General features: G+C 35.4%; 1 protein-coding gene across 1 annotated transcript; it reads left to right on the forward strand.

The window, feature by feature from the left end:
• Positions 1-105: 105 nt before the first annotated feature.
• ercc3 (excision repair cross-complementation group 3) lies at positions 106-20,167 on the forward strand. The gene is made up of 15 exons (XM_082190045.1): positions 106-266; positions 971-1,170; positions 1,269-1,505; positions 1,611-1,660; positions 2,747-2,882; positions 3,009-3,176; positions 3,461-3,665; positions 6,226-6,540; positions 8,032-8,216; positions 11,903-12,105; positions 14,804-14,900; positions 16,785-16,902; positions 17,135-17,253; positions 17,375-17,524; positions 18,848-20,167. Exons 1-15 carry the CDS (start codon positions 239-241, stop codon positions 18,983-18,985), a joined length of 2,349 nt encoding a protein of 782 aa, XP_082046171.1. The 5' UTR covers positions 106-238; the 3' UTR covers positions 18,986-20,167.
• The last annotated feature ends 254 nt before the right edge of the window (positions 20,168-20,421 follow it).

Below are 20,421 nucleotides of genomic sequence, written 5' to 3' on the forward strand. Positions count from 1 at the left end.
TGAATGATATTGATATAGCGCTTTGATAGTTTGCGCATTTACACGTGCAGCCTGCAGGTGGCGGTAGGTGTTCGGGGTTGGTCTACATTTGTCCATTGTTTTTTACCGTAGAGAAAGCGTGCTAGACATGGCCGTTACAGCACTGACGTCTTAATGAATCCTCTTGCCGTTTTATTATTAAAATGTGTTAAACCATCACTCAATTCACTATAGGTTAGTGTTTTCTAGGGCTGACACGATGGGAAAGAAAGATAAGAGTGATCGAGGTAAGATAGACGCCATTCTTGAGAAATAAATACATGAATTTAATCAAAACAGTTTGATGGACCAATGCAAGATGTGCTGTTTAACTGATGTAGCAGAGAACACTACGGTGGCACGGTTGTTAAAATATAACCATGAGCTTATTTTGTTCATAAGTAATGTATAAACAAACGTTTAAATGCATGACATTCAAGTTCAATAGAAATTGCATCAGAGAGAAATTACATCACTTGAACCGTATCGCAAAGACAAAGTAGATTATTTCCGTGTACTTTTTTCCACAAAAGTTACAGTGTATATATTGCTTCTAAATACTATTAAAGGGATAGTTCACCCAAAAATGAATATTCTGTCAATATTTACTTACCCTCAAGTTGTTCCAAACCTGTATGAATTCCTCTCCGCTGTTGTACACAAAAGAAGATATTCTGAAGAATGTCGGTAACAATAACCGAAGAAAAAATGATATGGAAGTCAATGGCCACCGTCAACTGTCTGGTTATCGACATTCTTCAGAACATCTTCTTTTGTGTTCAAAAAAAGAAAGAAACTCATACAGATTTGGAATTACATTGTTAACTATCCCTTTAAACTATTACTAAGGACACCTGGACCAGAAAGATTTGAACTAAAATCAGATCTTCAATAGCAGGATTGATCATCACCTGTTTAAATTGCTGAAGTAGTAGTTGTTTATTCACTTTAGATAAGAAGTCCAAGAAGCGTTATTATGATGAGGAAGAGGACGATGAAGAGGTGGTAGGCAGTGAGTCTCAGGAGGCCATTCCAGCAGCTGCTGGGAAGCAGGTGGAGGAATCCAGCACTAAACTGGATGAATATGGAGCCAAAGACTACAGACTACAGATGCTTCTCAAGAACGACCATTCTTCACGACCCCTTTGGGTGGTAAGACTATAGATCCTTGATCGATTAGCCATTTACAACAGAAGCCACCACCATTAAGAGCGTCCCTATCCCTTTATCTGTGTGTCTGACTCTTGTAGGCTCCTGATGGTCACATCTTCCTTGAGGCGTTCTCTCCCGTGTATAAATACGCTCAGGACTTCTTGGTGGCCATATCAGAGCCAGTGTGCAGACCCATACATGCACACGAGTACAAGCTGACGGCCTATTCTCTCTACGCCGCCGTGAGCGTCGGCCTGCAGACCTCTGACATCATTGAGTACCTGCAGAAACTCAGCAAGACCTCTGTGCCAGATGGCATAGTTCAGTTTATTAAGGTGTGTGTGAGCTGGCAGTCAAGTCTGTCTGAATTTTACAATTTCAACAATTTCTATATATATACCAAAGCCACTCATTTTCTCTCTCTCTTTGTTCTTCTGCAGCTGTGCACAGTAAGCTACGGTAAAGTCAAAATGGTCCTGAAACACAACAGGTCAGTTTGTTTTTTACACATTGTTCATTATTTAATTCTCACTAAAATTAGTTATGTCATTGAAAACTCTGTTTATTTTTATATATATAGCCTATTGAATGATATGCTGTCATTTCATTGGATAATGGGTGGCATTTTGAGCAGCTGGTAGTATGTAGTTAAGTGGAAGTTGGTGAATTGTAAACCATTTTTTGACCATAAACTCTTTGGATTTACTTGAATGAAAATTGTTAGTCTTGTTAGTCTGAACTTGAGTCTGAAACTTAATTGTTCCTTTAATGGGGAGAGAGAACTTTATTGTCGACTATTACTTAAATGCTTAGGATCAAAAATATTATTACAATTTGAAATAACTATTTTCTATTTTATTATATCTTAAAATGCAATTTATTCCTCTAATGGCAAGGCTGAATTTTAGTCTTCAGTGTCAAATGATCTTCAGAAATCATTCTAATATGCTGATTTTGTGCTCATAAAATGCTTATTATCTTCAATGTTGAAAACGGTTTCTCTTTTTAACATTTTTGTGGAAACCGTAATTTTTTTCAGTATGCTTTAATGAATGGAAAGTTAAAAAACAGCATTTATTTAAAATCGAAATCTTTGGTAACATTGTAATGTCGTTACTCTTAGTTTTGATCAATTTAATGCATCTTTGCTGAATTAAAGTATTCATTTCTAGTATTAAAAAACTTTTGAATGGTAGTGTATGGACTTAGTTGCCACCTATGAGTCCTTATAAACTAGACTGTGCAACAACCACAGGGCATTAATAGTGCAGACAAGTTAAGACATTGGGTCTTATTCGCTAATTCGCGGATTTATACGCACAGAAAAACTTCAAACGACTTCCATCGCCTAATTAACAACATATGTTCACACATGAGTTTGTTCTTGATGTTGTTCTAACGTTAATGAATTTTGAGTATTCTAAATGAGCAACAGCATCCCCAAGTTATTTCACTGGCATAAAACACTCCCAAACCATGTCTGCGTACGCACAGTTAGTGAATGAGAACCTGTGTGTGTGTGTGTGTGTGTGTGTGTGTGTGTGTGTGTGTGTGTGTGTGTGTGTGTTGAGAACAGGTACTTTGTGGAGAGTGCGTTCCCTGATGTCATTCAGAGGCTGTTACAGGACCCTGTGATTCGGGACTGTCGTCTTCGGTCTGCTGATGGTGAGGAGACTGAGCTCATCACTGAGGTCATCTCTAGCAAATCAGCAGTGAGTATGAATGCATACACAGTCTCAATTTTGCATACAGCACAAAAACATGTTGACATAAAGACACTCACAGCGAAGCAGAAGGCTCATTTTTGGTACCAAAACCTGTTGTGTCGTCCTGTCCAGATCTCAAAGTCTCAGCAGGACAATGGTGGTCCATCCACCTCCCAGCCTGCAGATGAGCAGCGCTCAGGAACTCAAGTGCCAGATGACATCTTTAGTTACTACGAACAGATGGATAAAGAGGAGGAGGAGGAGGAAGAGACGCAAACAGTGTCATTTGAGATCCGTCAGGTGTGTGTCTGTGCTTGAACGAGATGTTACTTGATTGTGAATTTATAGTTTGTTTACCTTGACAGTTCCTCCATTGACTTAAGATATACAAAGACAGTGCACTCATATCACTATAGGAGAAAGTGCAATGCACAATATGGTGGAATAAGCCCCGCCTTCTAAATAAGTCCCTCCTCCCCCGAGTTTAAAGAATTTGTGTTAGCTGTCCAATCGTTAGGTTAGAGCATTCAATTTCACGCACAATAATCTAATTCCTTTTTCCTGTTTCTGCTGAACCTTGGTAGGAAATGATTGAGGAAATTCAGAAGCGCTGCATTCAGATGGAGTATCCCCTGCTGGCGGAATACGACTTCCGTAATGACACGGTGAACCCTGACATTAACATGGACCTGAAGCCCACCGCTGTGCTGAGACCATATCAGGAAAAGAGTCTGAGGAAGATGTTTGGGAACGGTAGAGCTCGATCTGGAGTCATCGTCCTGCCTTGCGGTAAACTATCTCTGAACATCTGCACAGTGTTTGAATTATTTCTTCCCAGAGGCAGCTGATGCTTAGTCCTGTACTATAGCAGAGCGTGGCTCTGCATCCTCAGCTAAACAGACTAGGCTTTGGAATATGTAATTACAAAATTAATGAAATTATTTGGCCAAAATATGAAAAAATATGAAATGAGCAATTTTAGACTATTTGCTGTAATTTTCTCTTTTCAGCAATTATGATAAATACATGGATATTCAGGAGTTCTGCCTCATCCTGGATGGATATTTGTAATAACTATTAATGAAATATACATTTTCCAGGACAATTTTACTTCAATAAAGTATTTCTTTGTGATCAGTAAAAATATATAAACATATAAAAACTGTTGAATTAAGTACTTTAAAAAATGTTGTCACGTTTCGTCTCTTCCGTTGGTTATCACTTTCAACCATCACAGTAGGGGTGGGCGATGTACCGGGACACACAAGTAACCGGTAGAGATTTTTGGACTATCGTCTCTATCGCAGTTGCGCTCATGTGAGGTTTCTGTGCTGCATGGTCACGAAAGCTTACTGTTTGCATGTGTTTTAAGCATTGTGGTTTAAAAACAAGTGATTTTAAACCATTGAAGAGCAATTAGCTGGGAAACATTCTCTTTTCAGTATATGTGCGTGGTTTCACAGCGCTGTCTGAGAGACGCGCGATTCTGAAGCCAGCAGTTCATATAGCGCGCGAGAACTGAACTGCTTTTTTGTCGCCTAATTGGACCTGAACGGTTAAATACACATGTATATGTGTCTAAGTGACTATGCATTTGCAAGTAAACAGAGTAATTTATGTTTTAAGTGAATGTAAACAGTAAACAGTATATTGGATCCATGCAGTTGGTCTTAAAGGGACAGCATCCAAATTTACCTGCTGTCGTTATTAATGTTAATCAAACAACAAGAAATGAGAAAATTTCTCACTGCTCTTGACTTGAATCACTTTTGCAACTTTGATAAGAATAAATGTATACAGGTGCTGGTCATAAAATTAGAATATCATCAAAAAAGTTTATTTATTTCAAGAATTCAACTTAACAGGTGAAACTAATATATTATATAGACTCATTACATGCAAAGTGAGATATTTCAAGCCTTTATTTGTTATCATTTTGATGATTATGGCTTACAGCTTATGAAACCCACAAAATCAAAATCCCAGAAAATTAGAATATTACATGAAATCACACAGTAATTACACAGTAATACCATGGTCATTGAACCAGGTTTTGGTTCTTTTGGCAGTGTCGGCAGGTGCAAATCCTGCTGGAAAATGAAGTCAGCATCTCCATAAAGCTTGTCTGCTGAATGCATGAAATGTTCTGAAAATGTCCTGGTAGACGGCTGCGTTGAGTGGACAGCACAGTGGACCAACACCAGCTGATGACATGGCTCCCCAAACCAACACAGACTGTGGAAACTTCACACTGGACTTCAAGCATCTTGGATTGTGTGCCTCTCCATTCTTCCTCCAGACTCTGGGACCTTGGTTTCCAAATGAGATGCAAAATTTGCTCTCATCAGAAAAGAGGACTTTGGTCCACTGTGCTTTATTAAATCCAGAGTCAACGCAGCCGTCTACCAGGACATTTTCAGAGCACTTCATGCTTCCTTCATTTTCCAGCAGGATTTTCTCCTGCCTACACTGCCAAAAGAACCAAAACCTGGTTTAATGACCATGGTATTACTGTGTAATTACTGTGTGATTTCATGTAATATTCTAAGTTTCTGGGATTTTGATTTCCTGGGTTTCATAAGCTGTAAGCCATAATCATCAAAATTATAACAAATAAAGGCTTTAAATATCTCACTTTACATGTAATGAGTCGATATAATATATTAGTTTCACGTGTTGAGTTGAATTCTTGAAATAAATCAACTTTTTGATGATATTCAAATGTTATGACCAGCACCTGTATTTAATTTACACAGTAAAGACTATGCATTGTTTTTTATTTATACATTTGATAACTTTATACATTTTAGGCTATGTAGCATTTCTAGTGCTTGGAGTTTTTCAGTTAGGTCTATTTCATTTGTGTCTTTGTTTGATTGTAGTTTGTTTTCTTTGCTCTTTTTTTTAATCAGTCTTCAGTTAGCTTGAGAGATTTTTTTAGGCTAGTATTAGTTTTTTTTAAATGATACTGAAAGATAAAAATTGATAATTGATAAGAATTATGAAATTTCAATGATATAATTTTTTTTTAGATCATAACCTTATTTAAAGCAAATATAACTATATTGTGATATATATCGTTATCATGAAATAAAAGTGCCCATATAGTGAAATAAGATTTTGATGATATCGCCCACCCCTACATCACAGTTCCAATTCAATTGTGCAATAAAATACGGTTGTCAATCTAGAAACTTTACAGTGTACTTTGTAGAATGAAAAACGCAAAAATTTACAATTGAGTTACAAGAGCAACTCTGGGTTAGAAGCTAATTGAATGGAATTATTGAGTTAAAATAAATTGAATCTACATTGACGTCCTTTGCTATTCTACTCTTCTTTCCCACAGGTGCTGGTAAGTCACTGGTAGGCGTCACTGCTGCCTGCACAGTGCGTAAGCGCTGCCTGGTGTTGGGAAACTCCTCTGTGTCAGTGGAACAGTGGAAGGCTCAGTTTAAGATGTGGTCCACCATTGATGACTCCCAGATCTGCCGTTTCACTTCAGATGCTAAGGACAAACCCATCGGCTGCTCAGTGGCCATCAGCACCTACTCTATGCTGGGCCACACCACCAAACGCTCATGGGAAGCTGAGAGGGTCATGGAGTGGATGAAGAGTCAAGAGTGGGGGCTCATTATTCTGGATGAGGTGCACACAATCCCAGGTAGGCTGTGTTTGGGAGTGCAACTTGACAAAATGTCAAGCAAGAAATCACATCTTCCATGCTCATCTTTTTGGTCACTTTGTTTCTGTTTTCCTCACTTCACAATAGTTAGCTCCACCCACAGTGAAATTTCAAGACAGAAAACAATCTGTAATTAAGTCATCATTGCTGTTGTTTAGATTTTGAATGGCGAATATTTTTAACAATTTAATTCAATGGGAAATTTTCATTAAATGGTTAGTTTACCCAAAATGTCTGTCATCATTGACTCATCTTCATGTTGTTTAAAAAAAAAAAGATCAAATAATTAAGATATTTCTAATATTCTAATTATTTTTGTTCATCCATTGAAAGTCTAGGTAACCCTTTACATTTCTGTATTTGGCAGATGGTTTTATCCAAAGAAACTTGGATACACATTTTATCAGTTCTTTCTATCCCTGGGAATCAAAAGTTTTTAGCGCCATGCATTATCAAAGATCTTCTGTTAGAGCTACAGGAAGACTTTAATCAACGTGTTCAAGCTTCAAAAAGTTCATAAAAACATGAATAGAGCAGTTTCGGCTTTTATTCACAATTATAGAGCACATCAAATAAATGATGTGTGAACCAGTGAGGTTTGTTCTTATCCATAATTTGAGCTTCCGTTATTTGATGTGTTCTATGTATGTACATTCGTGTCCATTTGAAGGCTTAGATTAAACTGCTTGATTCAAATTGATTGCGTGTTTGATGTCTTTATGAACTTTTTGAAGCAGTTTGATTGCCTGACTTTGATCAGGCAATCAAAATGTTGATTTCTTACACTTTGAATGGTTGGACAAAAATGATGTGAATATTAACAATATCTTCATTTGTGTTCTGAAGACGAACAGAAGTCTTATGGGTTTGGAACAAAATGCGAATGAATAAACAAATACAGAATTTTTGTGTTTGGGTAAACTAACCATTTAAAGGGGTTATGTCATGAATTTTTTTATTGTTTTAATATGTTCCTTGAGGTTCACTTATAATATTAATAAAGTTTTTTTGCACAAAAAAGTAGAAAAACAATTATTTTCAACCTTCATTCTGACCCTCTATCTGAAATGATGAATTTTGAATGGGTTTTGACCTTTAAAGCTTGTCAGTAAAAGGCCACTGTTATGATTTGCTAACATCACTGCATAGGAAACCGCATCAACGCCCACTCGCTATTCAAATCAGTAGGTTTTTGCAAGTGGGCTTTTGCTATGCGAGGTGTTTTATAGTTCCATACAAATGACAGAATAACTGAATCAAGTTGTTTAAAAAAGGTTGCCGGCAAATAAATAGGGAGATTTGGAAAAAGATATAGAAACTTAGGGAGAGTAACCATCTTTATCACATTCACACGGCCAATTGGCGATAAAGGAAGCAGTTTCCATCTTTCGATGCTTAATTTGAGTTTGTTAATCATGTCTAAAAAATGTAACCATACAGATTCTTGACTCTTTTGTGCTTGTCTTGCAGCAAAGATGTTCCGTCGTGTTCTGACGATTGTCCAGGCTCATTGTAAACTGGGTCTCACTGCCACACTAGTGAGAGAGGACGATAAGATTGTCGATCTTAACTTCCTGATCGGGCCGAAGCTCTTTGAGGCAAACTGGATGGAACTACAGAACAATGGTTACATTGCTAAAGTCCAGTGTGCTGAGGTGAGCTGTGAAAAACCATTGTGATCCAGGAAATGAATCGAACATTATTCCCCATAATACAAAATAAACAACAAATGATCTTTTCATGTGTATATTCCACAATGTGAATTGTTAGATTGAGGGGGTCAACAGGGTAAATGAACTTATGAAACATTGCATTTTGAGGCTTTGGAGCCTGGTGCACAAAGAAAACACAATACTGTTATTAAGTTGGCTTGAGAAAGCCAACTTACTGAAATCCTATTTAAACTTCTTCTTATAATTTTTTTTCTGACCCAAAAAATTCTGACTCTAACTCCTCCTAGAGCTTTAACTCTACAAACTCCAAACTCGGGTCAGACCTTCAGACTTTTCTGACTCGAGTTGCTATATCTTTTCAGACTGATTTGACTTACAGTTTTCTTCAAAATTAATATTAAAAATCATAAAAATCCCATAGACTTACATTGCAGAGTGCTCAAATTGAGCCAAGGCTACGGTGGCCCATTAGTGTACAAACCAAAAACTCAAATCTAAATTCTCTGAAGCCCTAGACTCAATTAAACTACTATTCAATGTACTAATAAACCTATCTATCTATCTATCTATCTATCTATCTATCTATCTATCTATCTATCTATCTATCTATCTATCTATCTATCTATCTATCTATCTATCTATCTTCAAACTTTATCCATCTATCTATATATCTATCTATCTATCTATCTATCTTCAAACTTCTATCTATCTATCTATCTATCTATCTATAAACTCTATCTATCTATCTTCAAACCTTTTCTATCTATCTATCTTCAAACCTTTTCTATCTATCTATCTTCAAACCTTTTCTATCTATCTATCTTCAAACCTTTTCTATCTATCTATCTATCTATCTATCTATCTATCTATCTATCTATCTATCTATCTATCTTCAAACTTTATCCATCTATCTATATATCTATCTATCTATCTATCTATCTATCTATCTTCAAACTTCTTCTATCTATCTATCTGTCTATCTATCTATCTATCTATCTATCTATCTATCTATCTATCTATCTATCTATCTATCTATCTATCTTCAAACCTTTTCTATCTATCTATCTATCTATCTATCTATAAACTCTATCTATCTATCTATCTATCTTCAAACCTTTTCTATCTATCTATCTTCAAACCTTTTCTATCTATCTATCTTCAAACCTTTTCTATCTATCTATCTATCTATCAATCTTCAAACCTTTTCTATCTATCTATCTATCTATCTATCTTCAAACCTTTTCTATCTATCTATCTTTCTTTCTAACTAATCCATCTTTCGTTCTAACTAATCTATCTTTCTTTAACTAACTAATCCATCTTTCTTTCTAACTAATCCAGATTTTTCTTTCTAATATATATATATTTATTTATTTCATTCTAACTAATCTATCTATCTTTCTTTCTTTCTTTCTTTCTAACTAATCCATCTTTCGTTCTAACTAATCTATCTTTCTTTAACTAACTAATCCATCTTTCTTTCTAACTAATCCAGATTTTTCTTTCTAATATATATATATTTATTTATTTCATTCTAACTAATCTATCTATTTTTCTTTCTAACTAATCTATCTTTCTTTCTTTCTTTCTTTCTTTCTAACTAATCTTTCTTTCTTTCTTTCTTTCTTTCTTTCTTTCTTTCTTTCTTTCTTTCTTTCTTACTAATCAATTTTTCTTTCTCTCTTACTAACCTATCTTTCTTTACTAACTAATCAGTCTTTCTTTCATTCTAACTAATCGATTTTTCTTTCTTTCTTTTGAACTAATCCATTTTTCTTTCTTTCTAACTAACTAATCCACCATTCTTTCTATATAACCTTTCTTTCTTTCTTTCTTTCTTTCTTTCTTTCTTTCTTTCTTTCTAATCAATTTTTCTTTCTCTCTTACTAACCTATCTTTCTTTACTAACTAATCAGTCTTTCTTTCTATCTATGAATCCATCGATTTTTCTTTCTTTCTTTTGAACTAATCCATCTTTCTTTCTTTCTAACTAACTAATCCACCATTCTTTCTATATAACCTTTCTTTCTTTCTTTCTTTCTTTCTTTCTTTCTAATCAATTTTTCTTTCTCTCTTACTAACCTATCTTTCTTTACTAACTAATCAGTCTTTCTTTCTTTCTATCTATGAATCCATCGATTTTTCTTTCTTTCTTTTGAACTAATCCATCTTTCTTTCTTTCTAACTAACTAATCCACCATTCTTTCTATATAACCTTTTCTTTCTTTCTTTCTTTCTTTCTTTCTTTCTTTCTTTCTTTCTTTCTTTCTTTCTTTCTTTCTTTCTTTCTTTCTTTCTAATCTCTTTCTTTCTTTCTTTCTACCTAATCTCTTTCTTTCTTTCTTTCTTTCTTTCTTTCTTTCTTTCTTTCTTTCTTTCTTTCTTTCTTGCTTTCTTTCTTTCTTTCTTTCTTTCTTTCTTGCTTTCTAACTAATCTGTCTTTCTTTCTAACTAATCTTTCTTTTAATCTATCTTTAATCTTTCTTTCTAACTAATCTATCTTTCTTTTTCTTTCTAACTAATATTTTTTCTTTCTTTCTAACTAATTTATCAATCAAAATTTAAACTACTTTAAACTTCAAACTACTTCAAACTTCTAACTACTTTTAACTTTTTCAAACTCTCTGGTCCGGCTTTCTCAAGCCAACTCAAAGTTTGTCTCAACAAACTTTTTTTTCTAGTTCAATATTGCTTTGTCATTTTTGATCTTACTAAACAAAGCCACACTATTTAGCCACATGAGCAGAAAACCACATGTACCGACCTATGCATTGTTCACTGTGTTCTGAACACAGTCTTCACAAAGAAGTTCTATAAAAAGGAAATCTTCCAATGCAAATCAGGCTATTTATGACATTTTTGGTAAATCTTTTAGCATGGTTTGTTTAACTAAAAGAATAAATATTGCAGTCAAGTCAGTCAGTGAGGCAAATATATAAATTAGATGTATAGCCTAAAAATATACAAAGTTCCTACAGACTTTGAAAAAAGTATTTTCATGGAAATTTCTATATTCATTGTAAATGTTTCTTGTTACGCTTTTTTATTCTAGTGAAGTTAACTATTACTATGCAGTTTTATGCTATGTGAATAAGAGTGTCTCGTTAATCTAAAAACAAATATAGAACTTATAGATCTTAACTGCAGAAAGTATTTAGAAATGTGAATCTAATATAAAAAAAAATCTTCCTTTTTTTATATTAAAAGATGTATATAAAATGTATAATATAATAAACTCCATATATTCTAAATACTTTAAAAAAATGTTTAATTAAATAGAAGCTTCATGGATTAGTGACAGTTAGAGTTTATCGGATAAACCTTGTGAGGAGCTCATCCATGTAGCTAATCCACTTTATTTTATTGGTAAAGTAATCCTATATGTTCTTAAAAGACATGATCACTACTGTAGACTATTAACAGGTTTAATTTCGGTTTTTATTCACATAGATAGAGCACATCATATATAGTAAACAGCAGCTTAAATTTGCATGAACCAGTGAGGTTTATCCCTAATTTGAGCTTCCGTAATTTGTACATGTGCTCCATGTATGTGCATTTGTGTCCTTTCAGAATACTTCTTGGGTGTTGTATAGAAAATGTAAAAGGTGCTGTGTGTGCTTTAAACCTACATTTCCCTTGAGTGTTCACAGTCCCTGTATCTTTAGGTATGGTGTCCCATGTCTCCTGAGTTTTATCGTGAATATGTGGCCATAAAGACGAAGAAGAGAATTCTGTTCTACACCATGAATCCCAACAAGTTCCGTGCATGTCAGTTCCTGATCCGCTTCCACGAGCGGAGAAACGACAAGATCATCGTCTTTGCCGATAACGTCTTCGCTCTGAAAGAATACGCCATCCGTCTGAACAAGTAATGCCTTATTTTATTTGTACATGTTCACACACTTGTGTATACACCAGCGCTTTTACCTCAACATTGTGCTTGCCAATTTTTTTTTTATTCTTTTTTTTTTTTTACAAAGTTTGTTGTAGAGCTCAACTTTTTCATTTTTCATTCTCTTCTATTAATATGTATTTTCCCCATTTATTTGCTTTATAGGCTTGAAATGTTTTACATTATAAGCCATGAACCAAACCAACCTGCTCTATGAATCATAACAAAACTTAGAATCAATTAGGGCTGGGCAATATATTGAGTTTGTATATCTTATAAACAATTTAGGATGAGGCAGTACCGTTTTGATATTACGCATTGAAAAATAGCGGAGGGCTGAAGTGCATAATCCAATTTGTCCTAAACATGAGACATGCTATATTAAGGGCTATAAAATTACTTGTGAGTGACATACTGTTAACGCGTTTAGTTCCTCTTACCAGTTTTACATTTAGTCTGTGCTTTTGTTTTTATTTATTTAAATTTTTAGTTTAGTGAATTTAACTTTTGCTTTAAAAAGTATTCTTTTTGTTTTCGGATTGTAATGTAGTTGTTACAATGTAAGAATGTATTGTGATTTTAATGCTTTTTTTGTACATAATATATAGTATAACCTACATGGTTACATTCACTATATTTGTTTTCATAGCTTCAGTATGAACATTGTTTGTAAGATAACACTGGGCAGGATGTGATATGTAATTTTCTTTAAAAAATAAATACAGAATTTTATCCAAATAGATAAAAGTAGAAATATCACCCAGACCTAGCCTGACAAGCCAGACCCACATCAAGATCTGGGAACACACCATTGGCAGGGCTCAATCCGAGGGGCGGTATAAAGGGTTGTCTTTCAAATTCCCTATGCTCGCATTAGGATAGAGCTACAACCAACCAGAGCGTTTTCCCATCAGCGGAGCTAGTTGATAGATTAAACTTTTGCAAAACTCCGAACACATCTTCCTTTTTTAAGAATGACTTAAGTGCCGTTCTTTGTTCTTTTCTCAAAGAGAAACTGAACTCCAAGTCCTCCAGAGTCGCGGCCAAAGTCGATTCGAAAGACCGCTGTTCGCCAGCAGCAGCCATCTTATTTGTTTTCAAGTAGCAGGGAAAGTGTTTTCACATGGAACCGTCACAACTCTGCCGTCATTATCTTAAGCCCGCCCACCGACTCTATACACGATGTGATTGGCCTGACTAGAGTTTGGTTTTTCCAGCTCGCAAGCCAACGGAGAGTTGCTAGACGACACTGGCTGCAAAATAAAATCTGCTGCCGCTAGGGTCCGTCTAGATTTCTAGGCTAACCCAGACCTAGATTCAATGCAAACATTTATTTCAAAATCAAGACAAAAATACTACATGTATTTCAATTAATTTATGCATGAATTAACTACCTGTTATTGTTTTTTTCACACATAACACATAAATCTGCAGTTCATCCAAGTTTTTTTTTTTGGTTTCTCTTATTGGTGGAGCTTTTAGGTGGTGCAGTTTTTCATTGAGGTTTCAGCAATTAAACATGATTTTTAATCACTCTTCTACAGAAGCATATACAATCACCTAACAACCTCAGAGGTCATGCTATTTCCATTTTGAAAAGTTTAAGCAGTATTGCTAAATGAAATCTCTATGGAGAAAATGAATGGGATTTTTTTTTCTGAGCTTTTCTTTAGGGTCTTTTGAGGACTAGTAAAATATCTGTGCTAGAGTAATATCAACAAAGCCATAGCTTACTAAAAGCCTGGAAAGGAACAGCTTTTACAAAAGAGATCCACACACTGGATTAACTAAAATGTTCCAAAACTTGCCTTAAACACATTTCAAAAGGATTTTGAATGCATGTTGTAAGGCCATGATGCAAACCTGAAAAACAGAGTAAGACCAGTCCGGTGTGTTTGTTTCTGGGTGCTCTAGAAAGCAGCAAAAGTTCTATTGGACTGTCCCTGGCGCAACCTGTAATCAGCTTTACTTTACTGTTAATCACTTTAACTTTGCCAAATGAATGGGATTTTCTTGGTAAAGTTCTTTCAAAGAAACTGAAAGGCTAGACTCTAAATCTCTTACTCTACCGAGAGGTTGTTCGAGGACTTAGCAGGAGCCTGAGGGTTTGTGAGGTGAAATTTGCAAACTTTTGTTTGTTTTTATTTTAGAATTTTATAGTTTATATAGTATATAAGACATGTGTATATACAGTGTGATTCTGCTAGAAATATGCTGTGCAGTGCTATTGCATTGCATAGGTCTCTAATCCAATTTAAATAAATTTGTAAGCATGTGAACCCCTTTGTACACTCTTAAAAATAAAGTTTCAAAAAAGTTTTTTTTTTTAAAGTGATGCCATAGAATTATTTTTATTTTTTTTGTGTGTGAAGAACATTTTAAAATTCTGAAGAACCATTTTCCACTATAAAGAATATTTTGCGCAATGGAAAGGTTCCCTGAATATTAAAGGTTCCTCATGGAACCATCAATGTCAACAAATAACTATTTTATAATAGTGTATGAAGGCTCAAAGTGTCCTTCAAAGCACAAAATATGGCATGTATGATTTTTTTTATTTATGTGTAAATGCACACATACCACCAGCTAATTACTCTTCGACAATGATGCCATAGAAATATAAAGAGCTACCGCAAAAACGGAAGTACATCACTCTTACACTCTCTCTTTTCAGACCGTATATTTATGGACCCACATCTCAAGGAGAACGTATGCAGATCCTTCAAAACTTTAAACACAATCCCAAAATCAATACCATCTTCATCTCCAAGGTAAACTGCTTTTCTCTGTCCATTTCCTTGTAAAACTGTGGATAAGTATTTTTCTTTTAATTTTTGAGGTGTCTTTTACACAAGTAAAACAGTCTGCAACAGATGAAAATCAGTAATGCTATTCAATTTAAATGGCATCTAATGAAATATCAACAGCCCTTTTACACAGTCAGATGTTGCTGTATAGGAGAGTTCAGCAGAGGTGGTCCACTGTTAGGACCCTTTAATTCCTTTCAGATCTTGACGTTCCACCCATTTACAAGAAAAGCACATTTCTGCAGTTTAGGTGATTTAGAAACGCTAATAACATTCTTGTGTCTAAGATAATTTGTCATGATGACCTGACAATTCTCAGTACTGGACAAGCTTTTTTTTAAAGCATACTTACTTCTATCTAAATCAGCCAACAAACACTCTCTGCTGAATCTGATGTCCAAAACATCATAAATCTAAATGTCTTTAAACTTGTATTTCATTGTGAATGTCGTCAAGATTAAACCCTTGTGTCCACAAGTCATGGTAAAGTAAATCAAGCAGTAAATAACCTGTCATTTTTGGGGCGGATGCTAATGTTGCAGAAATTACACACTTCAGCTTTATATGGAAAAATGCATTACTCATTTTGAGCAAATACAAAGAGATCAAACATCCAACAAAATGATGGGCGTAAAAAAAAAAAAAAGCATTGTCAGAAACATGCATGTGGGTTACTTGAGAGACTGATTTTGGGGATGCTGTTCTGACCTTATTAACTTTACATTCTACCTTAATGCAAATGATTGGAAATGATTTGGTGGGAAAAGTGATGCACATGTGCTGATATGATTGTCCTTAAAAGTCAGGCTATTCAAATAAGATAAGAGTATCTGCATGGGAAAGGGCTGTATGCAAGGTGTTTAAAGAAGGTATGTAATAGACCTTATAATAGCCGCCGCTGCACTCTTTCAGTCTTTCCGGTTTGTATTTCCACAGCATGAAGGTAAGATCTTACAGATTTATGAATGAACTACTCGTGTAGAAATCTTCCCAGTCTACTTATATTTATGACATCTGCTTCAAACATTACATTGCTCATGATAACTTTTGTTGACTCCACAATAAGTAAATCCACTTCACCAGCTAATTACTCTTCGACAATGATGCCATAATATGCTACCGTAAAAACGAAAGTACATTTTTATGGATGTCCTTAAAAGCCTACGAATAACCAAAAGCACAATTATGATGAACACCATATATATATATTTTTTTTTTATCCCCATTAAATGCCTTTGACTTGTTCTGCAATAAAGTTTAAGCTTGTTTAATTATGATAAAGCATTCTATCTTGTAGACAACACCAACAAAATGATTAAGAAACTGTGTGTTGACTTTGTTCATATCACAGAATAACATTTATCGCTACATTTAGTGATAAAAATGCTTTTTAGTTTTAGCTCCAGGAAATTAAGGATGTATTAGTGTATTTACTGAACTAACTGAAAGGCTTTGACATTTATTTACAGTGTTTTACATTTTGAAATGCAACAACATACCAAGTTGAACTTGTGTAGCTAGGTCAAGGATGTTTTCTCATACTTGTTCCCTTTATCATTTTGACTTTTGCGTATCTTTTTGGCAGGTTTGTTATTCTTAGGGGCCCTTCACACAGAACTCGTTTCTGCGGTTAAAAACGTGAGACGCCGATCAGTGGAACGAAAAACTAAAAAAAGACCGCTTTCGTTTTAGAATATCATGCGCGAGACTCTGCAAAAGACGGTCAAACACGTCCGTCTAGCGTGTTTGCCTTGAAAAACAATGGGAAAGAAGCGCAGTGGAATGGAAAACTGCTTTCTGTGTGAATGGACCCTTATTCTGTCGTCTCTTGTTCTCTTCTTCTGTCAGGTAGGAGATACTTCCTTTGACCTGCCGGAGGCAAACGTGCTCATCCAGATCTCCTCTCATGGCGGTTCCCGTCGTCAGGAAGCTCAGAGACTGGGCAGAGTGCTGCGAGCCAAGAAAGGTAGCAACTCTTCCACCATCATTATGGGATATCTGGGTAGACCATTTAGACGGTCTAGTTCTAAATTGTTAGATGTTGTATATTATAATACATGTTTTCTGAGATATTTTAGAATTCATAGTGAAGGAATTGCAGTGAAATATTTTAGGATGAATTATTCCTTTAACCATTTAACCAATCGTACAACAAAATGTCAAACAAAAGCTTTTTGTTTTGTTTTGTTTTTTTACAGGAATGGTTGCAGAGGAATACAATGCTTACTTCTACTCGCTCGTCTCTCAGGACACACAGGAAATGGCTTATTCCACCAAGAGACAGCGCTTCCTGGTGGACCAGGGATACAGTTTCAAGGTTTCAAGGCTATACGTGAACTGCAAACACCTCAATTTGATTATTCTGATTGGGAATGCTAGCCAAACAGGAAGTTAAATTGGGTCTTGGTCTGTCACATATTCTTTTCGTCTCTTTTTAGGTGATCACAAAGTTGGCTGGGATGGAGGAGGAAGACTTGATGTTTTCCTCTCGTGATGAACAGCAGCAGCTCTTGCACAAGGTTCTGGCAGCATCTGATCTTGACGCAGAAGAGGAAGTGGTGATAGGAGAAGTGGGAGGGAAGCTGCAGGTATTTCCACTCGTTTTTGTTTCTTTCTGCTGCCTCATTTGTTTGCTCAGTGTGTGACGCTGTTTTGAGCCCGGAAAAACTTGTATTCTTGGCTCTGCTGATCTTGATCATTAACCACAGAAACAGCAAACACTGGTCTTAATGGTTTGAATCGAGATTGCGATCTTTTAACGATTAATCGTGCAGCTCTTTATATTTTGTATTGAAAACAAGTTTCTTCCAAACTGTGCCTTGAGTGAATTAAATGTTTAGATCAACTGAGAACAGGTTTATAGACCTTATGTAGCCCCGGCCCTTTTCAGCGCTGCGCTTGTTGTCTTCTGGTTTGTATTTCCACAGCGATCTTAAGAATTTATGAATGAACGGCTCGTTTTGAAATCTTCCCGGTCAACTGACATACAGCGGGGGAAATAAGTATTGAACACGGCATAATTTTTCTCAGCAAATATATTTCCAATCATTATGTTTTGCAACAATTAGGTTGCGAAGGTCTTGAGACAGCTCTTTGCTTTTACTCATCATGAGATGTGTCTTGTGTGACACCTTGGCAATGAGACCTTTTTGTAGGCCATCATTTGGGACTGAACCAGCTGTTATTAATTTCCACTGACAGGGGGCTGGATTGCTTTTTAATTACTGTAAGTTTTCAGCAGTTTTTTTGCGCCTTTTTGCGCCTCCCTTTCTTCATGTGTTCAATACTTTTTCCCTGTGTCATTTCACATTATTACACATAACTTCATTTCTGAACTTATTTGTGTTTGTTTCTTTGTATGAAATGTGAAAATTTCATGTCAATAGCACCTTTGGAAATATATTTACTGAGAAAAATTATGACGTGTTCAATACTTATTTCTCCCGCTGTATGTTAAGACATCTGCTTTAAATATTACAATGCTCGTGATAACTTTCGTTAACTCAACACCAGCTAATTACACCAGCTAATTACTCTTCCACAGCGATGCCAGAGAAATATACAGAGCTACCGCTAAAACGGAAGTTCAAAGACAATATTCTAAAGATGGCGCATAAGGTCTATAGCACTGATGTACATTTAACCCTTGTGTGGTGTTCATATTTTTGTTATTCAGCCAGTGTTCGTGGGTCTGGTGGTCCACCAAAGTGGTCCACCGTTAAAATCGCTGCATTTTGGGGTTTTTAATTCAATCAAACAATTTTATGTTAAAATACTCAACAGATGTTTACTTCTGTCACTGCTGATACAGGGTTAAGCATCATAATGATTGTGTTAATCTGTAAAATGCGTTAAAATGCTTTGTTAACGTGCCAGTGAAGACTATTTTAATAAAGAACTGTTTTCTGTAGTTTTCTCGCCGTATGGGAACTATGAGCTCCATGTCTGGTGCAGACGATACAGTCTACATGGAATACCAGGCGTCCCGCAGTAGCAAGGCTTCGGGAATCAAGAATATCCATCCACTGTTTAAACGCTTCCGCAAGTGAACATATTCACGGACTGAATGAAGCAGTGACGGCATCTGGAGGCAACAGGACCAAATAATGAACTTCCAGCAGCAGGACGGCCGGCATATTCATAAAAGACATGTTATGGCTGCTTGTCTCAGACAGAGGCATTTAAAGACTAAGAAAGAAGAAAAACTGCTGTAGTTTCAGAAAGATTCAAGAATCTAATATCTTTAGTATTTCAAACAGGATGTTTGTAATTATACAGTGATTTGTTTGAATTTGTTATGAGAAATTTAATTGCAAAGAAAGAAGAATTTTGTACAGTATGTAAAATCCCAAACAGAACCTGTTGTTGAAATGTACAGGTAAACTTTTATCAATAAAACATACTTTGGTAGCACTAATAAGATTTTATGCTTTTACATGAGTGCATTAGGTTACTTCAATGAACAATATTTACAGCATGTATGAATCTATTCATTTTTTTATTGTTCACAATGCATTAATTAACATTATACAAGGAGACAGGTATAATTGATGGTGGTGTGCGTATTTTTTTAAATCAACGGTAAATTATTCCACATATTTTGGGGGGAGGAGATAGTCAAACTATTCCTTTGACATTAATCAAGATTAATAAATGCTTTAAGGTTGCTCTTCATTGTTAGCTCACATAGCTACTACATGTTAACTATGTTTATGTATACAGCCATATTGTAAAGCTCGCACCCGTGTTGATGGAGTGGGGTCTGTTGTTTATGTCTCGTGAATGCCGTGTTATTTCACAATGAGCTTTGTTGATGCCTGCCCACATTTGCCAAATCATATAATCCTCCTCCCGTCTCCCACACCAGGAGGACTCCGGAATCCCTATTCATCTTAAAACCTTAGTTTGAACTTTGTAATCGTATTATGGATGGATATTAACTGTGCAAAGTATTGAAAGGCAGGAATGGGTTTTACATGTATGTATTTAGATGTTCTAAAGTGAGAACAGTAGGCCTATGTGTGCAATTATTTTATTGTTTTTACCAATGAATGTTCTTGCCTTGCAAATCTAAGGTGATTCATCACATATGAAATATTGCACATTACTAATGCCATCCTGCCAGAAGTTGTTTCAGGTTCAGTTCCTGTGGTTTGCCCTCAAAATTAATACATACTTCTGTTGGAAGCTAGTTATTTTAGTCAATAAAGTTTAAATTTTTCTTACACGAACGCATCGCTTCACTTCAGAAAGCCTTTATTTACCCCTGGAGACGCGTGGAGCACTTTTATGATGGATAGATGCACTTTTCTCATGGATTGATGCATTTTGATGGACTTCAAAAAATATACGGCCATTCACTGCCATTATAAAGCTTGGAAGAGCCAGTACATTTTTTAATATAACTCCGATTGTATTCGACTGAAAGAACAATGTCATATACACCTAGGATGAGTTGAGCGTGAGTAAATTATGGGCTAATTTT

Source organism: Leuciscus leuciscus, assembly GCF_965113295.1.
Source record: "Leuciscus leuciscus genome assembly, chromosome: 14".
NCBI lineage: Eukaryota > Metazoa > Chordata > Actinopteri > Cypriniformes > Leuciscidae > Leuciscus > Leuciscus leuciscus.

What these genes read in the sequence shown, in the direction of transcription:
- ercc3 (XM_082190045.1), top strand. Translation starts at nt 239, where the DNA reads ATGGGAAAGAAAGATAAGAGTGATCGAG. An exon ending in GAAAGATAAGAGTGATCGAG is followed by an intron (nt 267 to 970) that starts GTAAGATAGACG and finishes TATTCACTTTAG; the next exon opens with ATAAGAAGTCCAAGAAGCGT. An exon ending in TCATCTCTAGCAAATCAGCA is followed by an intron (nt 2,883 to 3,008) that starts GTGAGTATGAAT and finishes CGTCCTGTCCAG; the next exon opens with ATCTCAAAGTCTCAGCAGGA.